The sequence below is a fragment of the Phocoena sinus genome, chromosome 19 (assembly GCF_008692025.1).
Source record: "Phocoena sinus isolate mPhoSin1 chromosome 19, mPhoSin1.pri, whole genome shotgun sequence".
NCBI classification, from domain to species: domain Eukaryota; kingdom Metazoa; phylum Chordata; class Mammalia; order Artiodactyla; family Phocoenidae; genus Phocoena; species Phocoena sinus.
Genome location: NC_045781.1, coordinates 22,375,252 through 22,389,951, shown reverse-complemented (window position 1 = coordinate 22,389,951; position 14,700 = coordinate 22,375,252). Strand labels below are relative to the sequence as shown.

The window sequence follows — 14,700 nt, the reverse complement described above, 5'->3', positions numbered from 1 at the left end:
TTGGTTAAGGCAAGGGCTGAGCTGGGCTTGGATGCCACCCTTCCCATCCTACCCTGTCATCACCAACCCGTACTTGCTCCTGAGGGAGTGTCGGGGGACTTTTGCTGCCTCCCACCCAAGGCTTAGCTGTGAACAGGCTGCCGAACCAGGTGCATTCAGAAGTAGGCACTGCTCTCAGAGGACCTGCAGCAGCTCAGAGGAGGGGCCTGGGCCTCCAGCTGCTAGGGAAAGCCTTAATTTAAAAAAAAAATGTGGTTAAAAACTCATAACATAAAATTTACCATCTTAACCATTTTCAAGTGTATAGTGTACTTGTGTTAAGTATATTCATATTGCTGTGACACAGATCTCCAGAACTTTTTTGTCTTGTGAATCTGAAACTCTGTTACCATCAAACACCTCCCCCCCAGATCATGGTAACCACCTTTCTACTTTCTGTCTCTATGAATTTGACTATTGTAAGTCCTTCATATAATTCATTCTTCATATATGTGGAATCAGTCTTTCTGTCACTGGCTTATTTCACTTAGCATAAAGTTCTCAAGGTTCATCCAGGTCAGAACTTCCTTCCTTTTTAAGGATGAATAATATTCCATTGTATGTATATGCTACATTTTTTTATCCATTCATCCATCACTGGACACTTGGGTTGCTTCCACATTTGGCTGTTGTGAATAATGCTGCTGTGAACATGGCTGTGCAAATCTCTTTGAGATTCTGCTTTCAATTCTTTTGGATATATTTCCAGAAGTGAGATTGCTGGATCATATGGTAGTTCTATTTTTACATTTTTTAGGAACCGCCATACTGATTTCCACAGTAGCTGCACCATTTTAGGCTTCACTGTTTGAACCTCCTGCATTTGTACTTTCATTTCTTAGTCGACTCTCAGTACATTTGTGAGGTGTTACTGTCCCCGTTTGACAGAAGAGGTTGCTGAGGCTAGAATTGCCCAAACCCAGCCCTGTTCAGCAACCTGTGGCAGAACTACGGCCAGGATGGAGGCCGCCTGGCTCCCTCCTGAGACTCAGTCCACCCCAGGCACTCACCCCCTCACCCCTGCCCCAACACTCATAGACCTCGGCAGTGGGGTAGTGAAGGGCAGTCAGAGGGCAACTCTGAGAGGGTCTGAAGCTCCCAGGATCAGGGTCCTTCCCTCTGAATGTCAGGGCTTAGAAGGCCTTCCTGACCTCCAGCTGGCTTCCAAAACCACAATGCTGCTTGGTCTGGGTAACAAAGGTGGATGCAGTGGGCCCAGTGGCATGGCCCAGTGGCGTGGCCCATTGACATGGCCCAATGGCGCAGGGGGGCCTGTAGGGAGGCAGAGAGTTTCCTCAGCTGTGTAAGCATGCAGGCCCAGCACAGCCAGGACTGTTTTATTCAGGAGAAACAGAAAGTCCAGACTCTTATGAGCAATTCCCTGATTTTGCTAAAATGTGTCTGACCTGAAGCTTCAGTGTGATGTTTGACTTGGTTCACCCTTCTCTTCATTTAATGGAAGGGAAACTGAGGCCCAAAGAAGGGAGGGAAGAGCCCAGGTCTCCTGCCTCCCGGCCACATTCCTCCTGGAGCAGAAGCACATTCCCAAGGGGCCACAGAGACAGCTGGTGCCCACCTCCCCACTCCTCCCAAGCCCCATCCACCACAGGTTGCTTCAAGTCTTTCCTGGATGCTGATCCAGTGGAATCCTGAGAGCTGGTGGCACCGTATGTCACTGAAGCCAGTCTCTCCCCTGGTGTCCTGTCTGGGTAGAGAGGGACAGGGGATGGAATCTGCTGGTTTCAACCGCAAGCTAACTCTTACTATTATAACAACCCAAAGGGCCCGTTTTAACAGATGAGAAAACTGAGGCTAAGAGGCCATGGTCAGTGAATGGCAGCAGCAGGCATTTGAACCCAGGTCTGTTCTGACTCAGGTTCTTGCTTTTAACCTCAGGGCCACATTTCTCTCTGCCCCAGGATCTCCATCCATGTGCAGGAGACAGACATCCCTGGGGAGCTACTTGTGACACGAGGCGGCAGCCTCAGAACCACGCCCCCTGCAGAGGCTCTAGCAGCTGCCCATCCAGGTGAGCAGGACTCACCTGGGCCCAGGTGCTACCCCCAAGCCCCTGGGACTGAGTCAGGAAAACATATCCCAAAAGGAGCCGGGGTGTTTTCCCCACCGTGGAAGCGGAGCAGCGACTGCGGAGCAAAGGCCAAAGAGAAACAGGGATCTGGGCCTGAGCCCGCCATGACACCAAGCAGGGCCTGGAGGGACAAGGGAGTCGATGCCAGGACCCCAGGCCTGCAGCAGGACACAGGCCCAGGAGCAGGGGACCCTGAGCCTGGAAAAGACTGCACAGCCAGGGGCACGAGCAGAGCCGAAGCAGGAAGGAGAACACCCCCAGGAGCTGAGGCGGGCAGCCTGTTTCTGGGTAAGTGAGGGCATTGCTATGTGCCCCGAGGTGAGTGAGTTTGAAAGGCCTACTCTGGGAGGCCTCCCTGAAGCTTCCAGGGAGAGAGAATGTGGGTGTTGGGGAGTCGAAGACTGGGAACAGCCTGCCAGCACATCCCAGGGCTGGAGACCAAGGCACGGAGATGCAGCGGGCTGAGCTCATGTTGGCTCTCGCCATTGGAGAGGAGGGAACCCATGGGGCTCAACTCAGATTTCTCAAAGCCACCTGCCTGCCCGATACTATTGGTATCTTTCTGGATTGAGACAGGGAAGGCTCCTGCTAAAAGGCAAATCCATTAACTGTTATATATAACCCACTATCAGCCATTTGCACTCAGGGGGCTGACTCTCATCCAGGATCGGGAAGGGGCTGCTGACCTGCTTTCTGTCCCAATGGTGGTGGGAGGCATCCTTGTGTTCCTGTGACCCAAAGGGCCTCAACTCCTCCAGCCCTTAGGGCCACACCCTCGTTGGTCTGAGCCCTCATCCCATATGGCTGCTGGAAGGCCACCATTTGCTGACTCTCTGTCCCAGAATTTCTGGAGGTCCCTGAGGAAGGGCTGAGCGTTCTGCAGGTCATCCTGGTGCCCCTTGCCAGTTCCGGGCTCCACGGTTGCCATGTGCTGTGCTCTGACTTCTCTGGCTGCTTCCTCTCCCCTTGTATGACCTGGTCCAGATGTGGACATAAGGCCTACCTTAATTCCTGAAACACAGCTGAGAGCAGGCTGTGACTTTAGAGTATTTTCTGAGACTTGAGATGGTGATAAAGCCAATGTTAGCTGAGGACTCCCTGTGAGCCGAGCCTCGGGCATTTGTGGTGGCGTTTACCCTCACAGGCCTGTGGAGTGGAGACACGTGAAACACAGGAGGGGCTGAGAAGCACGTTTAAGGTCACAAGGTCAGTGCTGACAGAGCCAGGATCTGACGGTTGGGCTCCAGAACAGAAGGCAGTTACTTTGCAGTGAAGGAGACTTCAGACTGGAATTCTAGATGTGGATTCTCTGTGACACACCCAGGCTTTCCGGGGGCCCAGGAAACAACACAATCATGCAAATGTTACCCCCTTGTAGTCTAGGGCTTGGGCTCCCCTTTGCAGACACAAAAAAGGTACACAATATGCTCTCAAAGCAAATTCAGTCTTCTACTTTGGGGAGCAGAAAGTGACTTGTGAGACAAACTAAGAGAAAATAGAAGTATTTCCCCTGCTCTGGGTCCAGGGTTGCGGAGGTCATGGAGCTGTTCCTGGAACATTCTGAGTACTCCCTCGATAAGCCCCCAACAAACTGGCAGAAGCCGTTTTTGAACCAAGTGGGTCTGGGACTGGGGGTGGGGGGAGCTGAGAGGTGGGGACGGCATGAAGGAGGCTCACAGGCTGCTGTCTCCCGAACAGACGACAGTCCAGCCCCGCCAGCCCCCTTCGAGCATCGGGTGGTGAGTGTCAGGGAGACCTCGACCTCAGCGGGCTACACAGTGTGCCAGCACGAAGTCCTGGGAGGGTAAGCTGGCCTTCTGCCTTGATGGAGGGGCGGGGCAACTGGACAGCTGGGTGCCGCTGGTGGTTCTCAGGAACTGATTGATGGAGCCACCGCCAGGAGTGGGATGTCCCGCACAGCATGAGAGTGGGCGGAGGGCTCACAAAGAGTGGGTGAGGAGATATCCGCGGAGTGCAGGAGGGCCCGCATGGTGTGAGTGAGATGAAGTGTAGGGTGCAGGAGGGCCCACAGTGCGGGCCTGGGACCCATGTACTGGAGGTGGCACGGGAGCTGACATGGGGTGTGGTAAGAGGGATGTCCTCTAGGGTGCAGGACTGCCTGGGTGGTGTGGGTGACAGGGACACCGCCTGGGGTGCAGGATGGGCTGGGTTCTGTGGGTTGGGGGCACACCCTCTGGGGTGCAGGATGGCCCACACATATGGGGTGAAGAAGCTCTTTTCCACGTTCAGAGCCCGTGGGTGTGCGGGTGGTGACTGATAACTCTGGGGTGCAGGATAATCCCTGTGGTGTGTGTGGAGCAGAGGTAGGACCAGAAAGCCCAGGGTCCAGGATGGGTCTGGCCCACCACATGCTGGGTGTGCTTCTGGGGCTCTGAGACTGCTCTGTCATCGTATCTCTGTAGGGGCCGGTTTGGCCAGGTCCACAGATGCACGGAGAAGGCCACAGGCCTCTCGCTGGCGGCCAAGATCATCAAAGTGAAGAGTGCCAAGGACCGGGTGAGGTTTTTGCCCCAGGCCAGTGGGTGTCCCGGACCAAGCTCAGGATTCCTTCACTTCCCCCTGGGCCACCGTGGGCCCCACACTGCACCAGGCCCCTCCACTCTGAGCAGGAAACCTAGCCACCTTTCCTGCCTCTTTTCCATGACTCCCACACTCCAGTCAGCAGGTCACCTTGCACCCTGGGCAACAGGTCCTCCTAGACCTCCAGGGTTCCTTTTTGGGCTTCAGGTTTCCTATCTGTGAAATGGGTGGGCCCTTGCTGCTGTAAGAAGCTGGTGTGGGTGGTGAGTTGAGGAAAGCTGGTGTGAGAACAGGAAATGAGGATGCAGGGTGGGGGTGTGTGTGTCTTGGGAAGGGCAGCTGACTTCTCTTCCTGACCCATTTCTTGGAAACTCTTCTCCCCTTTGGCTCCACAAGGAGGATGTGAAGAACGAGATCAACATCATGAACCAGCTCAGCCATGTGAACCTGATCCAGCTCTACGATGCCTTTGAGAGCAAGAACAGCTTTACCCTTGTCATGGAGTAGTGAGCATGGGAGGCGGGGCCAGGGCTCGGGGTGGGGCTGGGAGCTGAGATTCCAGCAAAACTCTCCCTTTCCTTCCCCTCTCAGTGACATCCAGGGAAAGGCATCACCTCCTCTGCCTGACCTCCAACATAGAGCACAGAGGACAAAGCCATTTGTCACAAACCAGAAGCCAGTGAACCTGATTTGACCTACAGATATTGTTTTGGCCTACACAATTTTTAGTAATTTTGATTTAGTTGTTAACTAAATTTAGTTGTTAGTTGGAAATTGGGAAATTTCACATTAAAACCTAGATGTCTAGCTTTCCTTGCAAATATAAAAGATCTAGTAATGCTGGATCTACATTTCCAGTTGGAAGTGGTGTGATGGAGCTCATAGTAACTGACCTTTGTAGACGGGGCAATCAAACTCCCATTTGCTACAGTCCCTATCACTTCCAGCTACCCATGACGTTGAGGCCAGGGGCTCAGGGGACATTTATTATTGTGCTTGTGTTGCTATTTTCCTTCTGGTAGGACTGAGGATAGTGAAATATTTGTCATGTCAGTTTTCTATAAAAAGTGGAAAAAGAAGTTAGACTAAGGGCTATGTGTTCTAAGAAAAGTTTTGTCTTACATCTGGTCTGATTTAAGCTTCTTGCCATGTAGGTACTAATTGGCCCCTGTAGGCCAATGAGTTTACAACCTTGGCCTAGAGTATCAAGAGTGAGTATCCAGAGTGAGCCTGGATGATCAACACTGCAGATAAGCCCCAGTCTCCCATTTGGCCCATCACTTCCTTTTTACCACCCATACTCTGAGCTGGGAATGGACAAGAGCAAAGGTCCCCGTAAAACCCCAGATGGCAGTGGCACCCTTGGGCTCACCTGGTGATGAGTGGACCAGTCTTCTGAGAGCCTTTCTCAGTCAGTGCTTGCCTCTTCCTTTGCCTTGGCAGTGTGGATGGGGGTGAGCTCTTTGACCGGATCACAGAAGAGAAGTACCACCTGACTGAACTGGATGTGGTGTTGTTCACCAAGCAGGTCTGCGAGGGTGTGCAATACCTCCATCAGCAGTACGTCCTGCACTTGGACCTCAAGGTCAGGCTCCGCCCTGGGCACGTGGCGGTTGGGTGCCCCGGTTCCTGAGTCTCTGCTGCTCTCTCATCTTTGAGAGCTCTGTCAGCACCCAATCCTGGCTTCCATTCCTTGCTCTGCCATTGCCTACTTCTGGAGTCTAGGGCAGGCCAAGTCTCTGAGCCTCAGTTCCTCCATCTGTGACATGTGGAAAATAGGTACCTCATTAAGTGTTCTTTGACAGTCAAATGATACAGTGACTTTTTTCTATAAAAAAATCTCTAAGATTAGTTTTTAAAAACTAAAATAGAAACATGCATGTGGTAACAAATATAGACAATATAGAAATGTATGAAATGCACAGTGAAAGTTCTTCCCACTCAGCCTCTGTGCTGAGAGGTCTTCTGTATTAGCAATTTGGCATGACAAACACACACACACACAAGGGATCATACTATACATCTCGTTTTTAAACTTGCCCTTTATAGTTAACAGTACACTGTAGACATCTTTTCTCATTCTCTTTAAGGGCCATGGTATAGTCCATTGAATGAATGCATTACAGCTTCTTTTGTCTACTTGACAAAAAGTAAGCACATGGTAGCCATTCTTTTCTTTCTTTTTTGTACATGGGTTTATTTCTGGGATGTCTGTTCTGTTCCACTGATCTACATGTCTGCCTTTTTATGCCTATATTATACTATTTTGATTAGTGTAGCTTAGTTACAGTTTGAGATCAGGAAGTGCGATGCCTCCAATTTTTTAGATTCTACTTATAACTGAGATCATACAGTAAGTGTCTTTCTCTGTCTGATTTATTTCACTTTGCATAATGCCGTCAAGTTCCATCTTGTCACAAATGGCAGAATTTCCTTTCCTTTTCTTTTTTTTTTTTGACTGTGCCATGTGGCATCTTCGTTCTCCAACCAGGGATCAAACCTGTGTCCCCTGAAGTGGAAGTGTGGAGTCTTGATCACTGGACTGCCAGGGAAGCCCCACATTTGACTATTAAGCACTTGAAATATAACTAGTGTGAGTGAGGAACTGAATTTTAAATTTTATTAATTTAAATCTAAAAATTGACATGATTAAATTATTGAAAAACATTAAGTATATTTGGAACAATTTCAATATGTTAATTTGTTTTTCAAAAACTATCAATTTCATGAAATCTAAATACAAATAATTCATGAGATCTAAATACATCTAAAGTATTTCTGATGAAAATTTAGTGTCTGATTTGAGATGTGCTGTAAATGTAAAATGTACACTGGACTTCAAAGGCAATATGATAAAATAATGGAAAATGTTTCATCGATATTTTTTATTTTGATAACCTATTGAAATGGTAGTGTTTTTGATATATCAGGCCAGAGAAAATTATTATTAAAATTAAGTTTTAGAAAATACTTTGAGATGAATGATAATGAGAACACAACATGCCAAGACGTATGGGGGTGCATCTAAACTAGGAATGAAATTTGTAGCTGCAAACACTTATATATTAAAAAGAACATCTCAAACCAATAATCTAACATTCCATCTTAAGAAACTAGAAAAAGAAGAGCAAGCTAAACTCAAAGCAAGCAGAGGATACAAATAAGAAAGGTTAGAGCAGAAATAATTGAAACAGAGAACAGAGAAACAGTAGAGAAAATCAATGAAACCAAAAGTTGATTCTTTGAAAAGATCAATAAATTGACAAATCTTTAGCTATATTGAACTAGAGAGAAGACTCAAATTACTAAAATGAATGGAATGAAAGAGGGGCATCACTACCAGCCTTACAGAAATAAAAAAAGATTATAAGGGAATGTTATGAAAAATTGTATGCCAGTAAATTAGATAATGTAGATAAAATGGAAGAATTCCCCCAAAAGACACAAACTTCTGAAAACTCACTCAAAAGGAATAGAAAATCTGAATAGACTTATAACAAGTAAAACAATCAAATTGGTGTAAAAAACTACCCACAAAGAAAAGCCTAGGCCCATGTGCCTTCACTGGTGAATTCTACCAAATGTTTAAAGAATTAATACCAATCCTTCACAAACTGTTCCAAAAATTAGAAGAGAATAAAGCACTTCCTCACTCATTTTATGAGACCAGACTTACCCTGATTCCAAAACCAGGCAGACATCACTTCTTGTGATGAAACTACAGACGAATATCCCTTGTGAATATAGATGTAAAAATTCTCAAAAAAAAATTAGTAAACTGAATATAGCAACATTTAAAAAGGGTTATACAGGGCTTCCCTGGTGGCGCAGTGGTTGAGAGTCCGCCTGCTGATGCAGGGGACAGGGGTTTGTGCCCCGGTCCAGGAAGAGCCCACATGCTGCGGAGCGGCTGGGCCTGTGAGCCATGGCCACTGGGCCTTCGCGTCCAGAGCCTGTGCTCCGCAACGGGAGAGGCCACAACAGTGAGAGGCCCATGTACCGCAAAAAAAAAAAAGAATTATACACATCACAAAGTGGGATTTGTCCCAAGAGTGCAAGGTTGGTTTAACATATGAAAAATCAATCAATGTAATATGCCATATTAAAAGAATAAAGGACAACATCACATGATCATTTTAGTAGCTAGAAAAATCACTTGACAAAATCAAACAACTTTTCATGGTGAAAACACTAAACAAATTAGGTATAGAAGAGAACTCCTTAACCTGATAAAGGTCATCTATGAAAAACACACAGCTAATTTTAAACTTAATGATAAAATGTTGAATGTTTACCTTTTAACATCAGAAACAAGACACGGGTGTATATTCTTGCCATTTCTATTAAACATTGTACTTGTGGTTCTAACCAGGGCAATTAGGCAAGAGAATAAATAAAAGACACCCAGATTGGAGAGGAAGAAGTAAAATTCTATTCACAGATGACATGATTTTGATATAGAAAATCCTAAGGAGGGTGGAGGGAAACTATTAGAACTAATAAATTAGTTCAGCAATGTTGTAGGATGTAAGATGTAAAAATCAATTGTATTTCCATACATTAGCAGTTGACATTCTGTAAATAAAATTAAGAAAACTATTTCCTTTACAGTAGCATCAGAACGAATAAAATACTTAGAAATGAATTTGACCAAAGATGTATAAGCCTTATATTCTGAAAACTATGAAACATTGTTGAAAGAAATTAAAGATGGCATAAGTAAATGGAAAGACATCCCATATTCATAGATCAGAAAACTTAATATTGTTAAGATGGCAATACTCTCCAAAATGATCTGTATGTTCAGTGCAATCCTATCAAAATCACAGCTGGCTTCTTTGCAGAAATTAATGATCTAATCCTAAAATTCAGATGGAAATTTATGGGACCCAGAATAGCAAAAACAACCTTGAAAAAGAAGGACAAATTTGGAGGACTCACATTTCCCAACTTCAAAACTTACTACTAAGCTACAGAAATCAAAACTGTGTTATGATGTAAGGACAGACAGACAGATCAATGGAATACAATTGAGAGTCCAGAATTAAACCCTTATATTTGTGGTCAATAGATTTTTGAAAAAAGTGCCATGACAATTCAATGGGCAAAGAATAGTCTTTTCAACAAATGGTGCTGGGACACCATGCTTGATATCCACATGAAAGTTGAACCCCTACCTCATAATATATACAAATATTAACTCAAAATGGATATAGACCTAAATGTAAGAGCTAAAACTATAAAGTTCTTAGAAGAAAGCATAGGAGTATATTATATATGAATCTAAAGCTCAAACTAGAAGAACAAAGTTGATAAATTACACTTCATCAAAATTAGAAACCGTTATGTTTCGAAGGACACCATAATGAAAATGAAATAACAGCCCACAGAATGGGAGAAAATATTTTCAAATCATATGTCTGATAAAGGACTTGTATCTAGGATATATAAAGAACTCTTACAACTCATTGAGAAAGACAAATTTGAAAATGGGCAAAGGATTTGAATAGACATTTATCCAATGAGGATATAAAAATGGCCAATAAGCACATGAAAAGATTTTTAACATCATTAGTCAAAAGACAAATGTAAATCAAAAGTACAATGAGATACTATTTCACACCCATTGGATTAGCTAAAATAAAAATGGCAGACAAGAAGTGTTACTAGGATTTGGAGAAATTGGAACTCTCGTACATTGCTGGTGGGATTGTAAAGTTGTGCATCCACTTTAGAAAACAATTTGGCAGTTCCTATAATGTTAAACAAAGAGTTATCATATGACCCAGCAATTTCACTTCTAGGCATATACTCAAGAATTGAAAACACAAGTCAACACAAAAACTTGTACACAAATGTCCTTAGCAGCATTATGCATAATAGCCAAAAAGTAGAAACAACCCCAATGTTTACTAACTGATGAATAGATAAACAAAATGTGGTAGGTACTGTCCTTACAATGAATATTATTCAGCCATGAAAAGGAACCAAGTATTGGTACATGGATGAACCTTGAAAATATTATGCTGACTGAAAGAAATCAGATGCAAAAGGTCACATATTTATGATTCATATGATTCCATTTATATGAAATGACCAGAACAGGCAAATCTACAGAGACAGAAAATACATTAGTGATTGCCAGGAGTTGTGGGTGAGGAGGATGGAGAGTGACTGCTGATGAATATGGGTTTTTTTTTTTTTGAAGTGCTGAAAATGTTCTAAAATTAGATAGTGGTGAACTATCTACTGAAAACCACTGAATTGTACACTTGAAAATGGTAATTTTTTTATGATCTCATGTTTTATTATTTATTTATTATTTATGTTTATTATTTATATTTCAAAATTTTAGGAAAATTAAGTTCACCTATTTCTTTTTACTTATTTAATGTGGCTATTAGAAAATTTTGAATTATATATGTAGCTTACATTATATTTCTATTGGACAGTGTTGTTCTAGACCTTACAAAGAAGACATGAAGATTTTTTTTTATTAGTTTTATTTATTTATTAGAATTTTAAAATTAATTAATTTATTTTTGGCTGCGTTGGGTCTTCGTTGCTGCATGCGGGCTTTCTCTGGTTGTGGCAAGTGGGGGCTACACTTCCTTGTGGTGCGCGGGATTCTCATTGCAGTGGCTTCTCTTGCTGCGGAGCATGGGCTCCAGGTGCATGGGCTTCAGTAGTTGTGGCAGGTGGTCTCAGTAGTTGTGGCTCACGGGCTCTAGAGCACAGGCTCAGTAGTTGTGGCGCACAGGCCCAGTTGCTCTGCAGCATGTGGGATCGTCCCTGACCAGGGCTCGAACCCGTGTCCCCTGCATTGGCAGGCGGATTCTTAACCACTGCACCACCAGCGAAGTCCCAAGACATGAAGATTTTTAATCATCGATTTCCTGAACCTATCTGAGGAATTTCACAACCGCTTTGTAACGTAAATAGCAATAAAAGCTTCTGTTAGGAGAAATAGTACCTGACATTTGCTTCATAAGCTGGAAAGTTTTTAATGCATACTATGTCATTTGATCTTCCCACCCTCCCAGGAGGAAGGCAGGAAGAGGTTATTATTCCCATTTTACAGATGGAGACACTGAGTTTCCGGAATGGGAAAGTACTCATCTAGGGCTAGGGACCCTGGTAATGGATCCCTGGACCTCAGGCACTGGTCTTAGGTCTCTAGATCCTTTATACCATAAGCCCTCCATCTGCCCTCCACCCCTACCCCTATCCAGATTTGTCTGGCACAAGCAACGAGAATCGTTCCAGTCTCCCTCAGGGCCTCCAAGCTGATCTGAAACAGTTAAGAGAAGCATGTCAGGTCCAGCACCTCCATCCCATGGGTCACAGCTGTAACCACAAAATGGCAGGTTGACATTTTGCAGCTCTGATCTCCTTGACCAAGCTACTGCAGATTTGGTCCCACCCCTGAGATTCTGATGTAATCAGGTCAGGGTTGGGGCCTGGGTGTTGGGACTTTTGAGGACTTCCCTGATGATTCTAGTGTGCAGCCAAGGTTTGGAGCCGCCACCCCAAGCCAACGGTCACAAACAATCAGCTTGTGGGCCAAATCCGCATCCCAGACATGTCGTGTTTGATTCCTATACGTGATGAATGCATGCTTAAATTGGATTAAGTTGTCAACATTTAAAAGCATGGAAGTTTTACTTAAACCTGGATTTCTGGCTTCCCTTGAGGGCTGAGGAACTCTGGAGACTGGGCCTGCATTCCTGTGTGGTGGCCAGTGGCTGGAGCTGAGCAGTGGCTGCCCCTTTACACAGGGCAGGAGTTCTCCAGTTCCCCACCGTCCATACCACTCCTTATTGTCTCACACTAGCCCACATCATTTATTTTCAATATCTATCCATCTCTATAGGGCTGCCCTGTAGGACTTTCCCTTGCAGGCTGGGAAACTGAGGCCTATTGACAAATAAGTGTGGGAACTCAGACCTTCTTAGCTGTTGATTAAGCTATGCTAACTTCTCTTTCTTTCCCAGCCTGAGAACATACTGTGTGTCAATCAGACGGGACACCAAATTAAGATCATTGACTTCGGGCTGGCCAGAAGGTAAGGGAGTTTTATTTCGGTGGTTTGACAGAGCTCCTTGGAAACTCTTGGTGGCTCTCTTGGACATGGTTACCTACAACTCAGCCAATTTTTGAGTTTTGGGACTGATAGGAGAAAGCTCTCTCACTGAGGCTGGTAGCCTTCACAAAGACTGCATAGAGAGGCCTCGTTACTACTGCAGGGGGCGGCTTTGTGCGGCGGGCTCTGCTTCTCCTTAAAAGGCTGTGGGATTAACAGTATTTCAAACCACCTGTGTGAACAGAGAGGGGAGTGATAAAGGGGGTCACTGAATGGGGGTGCTGGGAAGCTCCTTCTATTCATCCCGCAGGCCTCCTGGGGCCAAGATGTACTGGACTGTGTGATACATTCATCACCAACACTGCCCTCCAGAAAATGACTAGGTTAAATAGGATGGTGCCATGGGTAAGTGGTTCTGGGCACTCAGGACTGGGTTAGATCTTGGTAAAAGGGTGGTACAATGCAGTGCCCGCTGATATGGGCAATAATGAAGTTTAAATGAGATAATACATCAACAGTGGAGACCCATTCTATGAGGGTGATTAGGTTCTCAAGTTTCAGTGCATAAAGTGAATATCACATATAATTTAAAAAACATCTTAAAGTCCCTTAAAACGCCTAAAGCCTAGTGACGTATAGTTTTACTGTTGGATCCTCATGCTTGATGAACACCGTGTCTCTGCAGGGCTCTTGCCCATGGCGTGCACAACCAGTGGTGTGGCTGTAGCAGACCCTTGGCATTGGGGAGGGCATCCACAGTCTGTGAAGATGGCAATAAATGTATGTTCATCCTCCAGGCTTCCTCCAGAATTCTATTTCCACCAAGAATGACATTTCTCTGAGAATCACATACTTTCTAGATATGTCTTCACACCACGGCTTCAAATCTTGAAATGTTCTTACTCTCATGGTCATTTTCCACACAGACGTTGTTTTTGTCACTTTCGGAGCCTTGCAGCATCTACCACTCCATCCACAAGGGGGGAAAGGAGCACTTCATCCCCATGGTGGCAGAGCCGTGCCTGAGCTCAGCCTCTGGCGTCCAGCACTGGCCTCCCAGAGGGGGCGTTCAAACCCACAATGGTGGTCTTCCTAGGTCACTTCCCCACTGGTTGGAGAGGTAAATGTCACCTCTTTGCAGGTGTGAAAGGTACATTTTCAGGGCCCCACATGATGGATCTGAGGCTAAGTGTGGTATTGGAGCAACGGCAGAGGGAAGTTCTTACCACCGCGCTGTACCTTCAGGGTCCACACTACACAGCGTACTGCATTTCATGAACAGTCCCAAATCCCCCAACCCAGATGCCTAAAAATCACACCCAATCCATAATGTAAAAAAATTGCTTAATATTTTCCCAAATAATATTGTATAAAATTGGGATGCATCCTATACACTTGCACACCTTATGCACCAGGGCGTGTTTCTCAACCTATTTTTCATGTCTCCACCTGCCCCACAAAGAGCCTTTTTAACCATTTCTTTCCTAATCCCTCGGTCCCTTCCTCATGAAATGTAATGCCACAGGTGTATTGTGGATCTGTTTATGTGCTGAGGCCCTTTGGAGAGCCGCAGACCGTTGTAATAGCTAAGATTTTTTTGCCCTTCCCCCAAGAACCACTGTTCCCTCACTGTGGGGCAATATATTCTTCATCCAGACCTCACACACTAGTGTATGCAGGACCCTACCAAATGCCGGGTGACCAATTGCCAAATGAGGATTTACAGTGACACACTGTGAATTCAGAGCAAGAAGTAACCACCTGAGGTTCCTGGAGTCTGGGAAGTCTCTGGGCAGCCGGAAGAGACGAACGGACAGGGTTTTGTTACCTGCAGGCAGTAGTGTGCTGGTAAATGTTTAACAACCCGCTGCAGCTGGGGCATGAGAGGAGGTGGGGTTGATTTGTAACCTTTGCTAACTTTGGCTGATTTCAAGCTACCAACATGACG

General features: G+C 45.4%; 1 protein-coding gene across 1 annotated transcript in view; it reads left to right on the top strand.

The window, feature by feature from the left end:
* The window catches only part of MYLK3 (myosin light chain kinase 3), a 44,197-nt gene that overhangs the window by 14,423 nt on the left and 15,074 nt on the right, over positions 1–14,700 (top strand). Inside the window, exons 4-9 of the mRNA XM_032613802.1 lie at positions 1,959–2,416; positions 3,827–3,932; positions 4,552–4,645; positions 5,066–5,175; positions 6,113–6,254; positions 12,664–12,734. Coding sequence (XP_032469693.1) covers positions 1,959–2,416; positions 3,827–3,932; positions 4,552–4,645; positions 5,066–5,175; positions 6,113–6,254; positions 12,664–12,734 — 981 coding nt within the window. The remainder of the gene's footprint in view (positions 1–1,958; positions 2,417–3,826; positions 3,933–4,551; positions 4,646–5,065; positions 5,176–6,112; positions 6,255–12,663; positions 12,735–14,700) is intronic.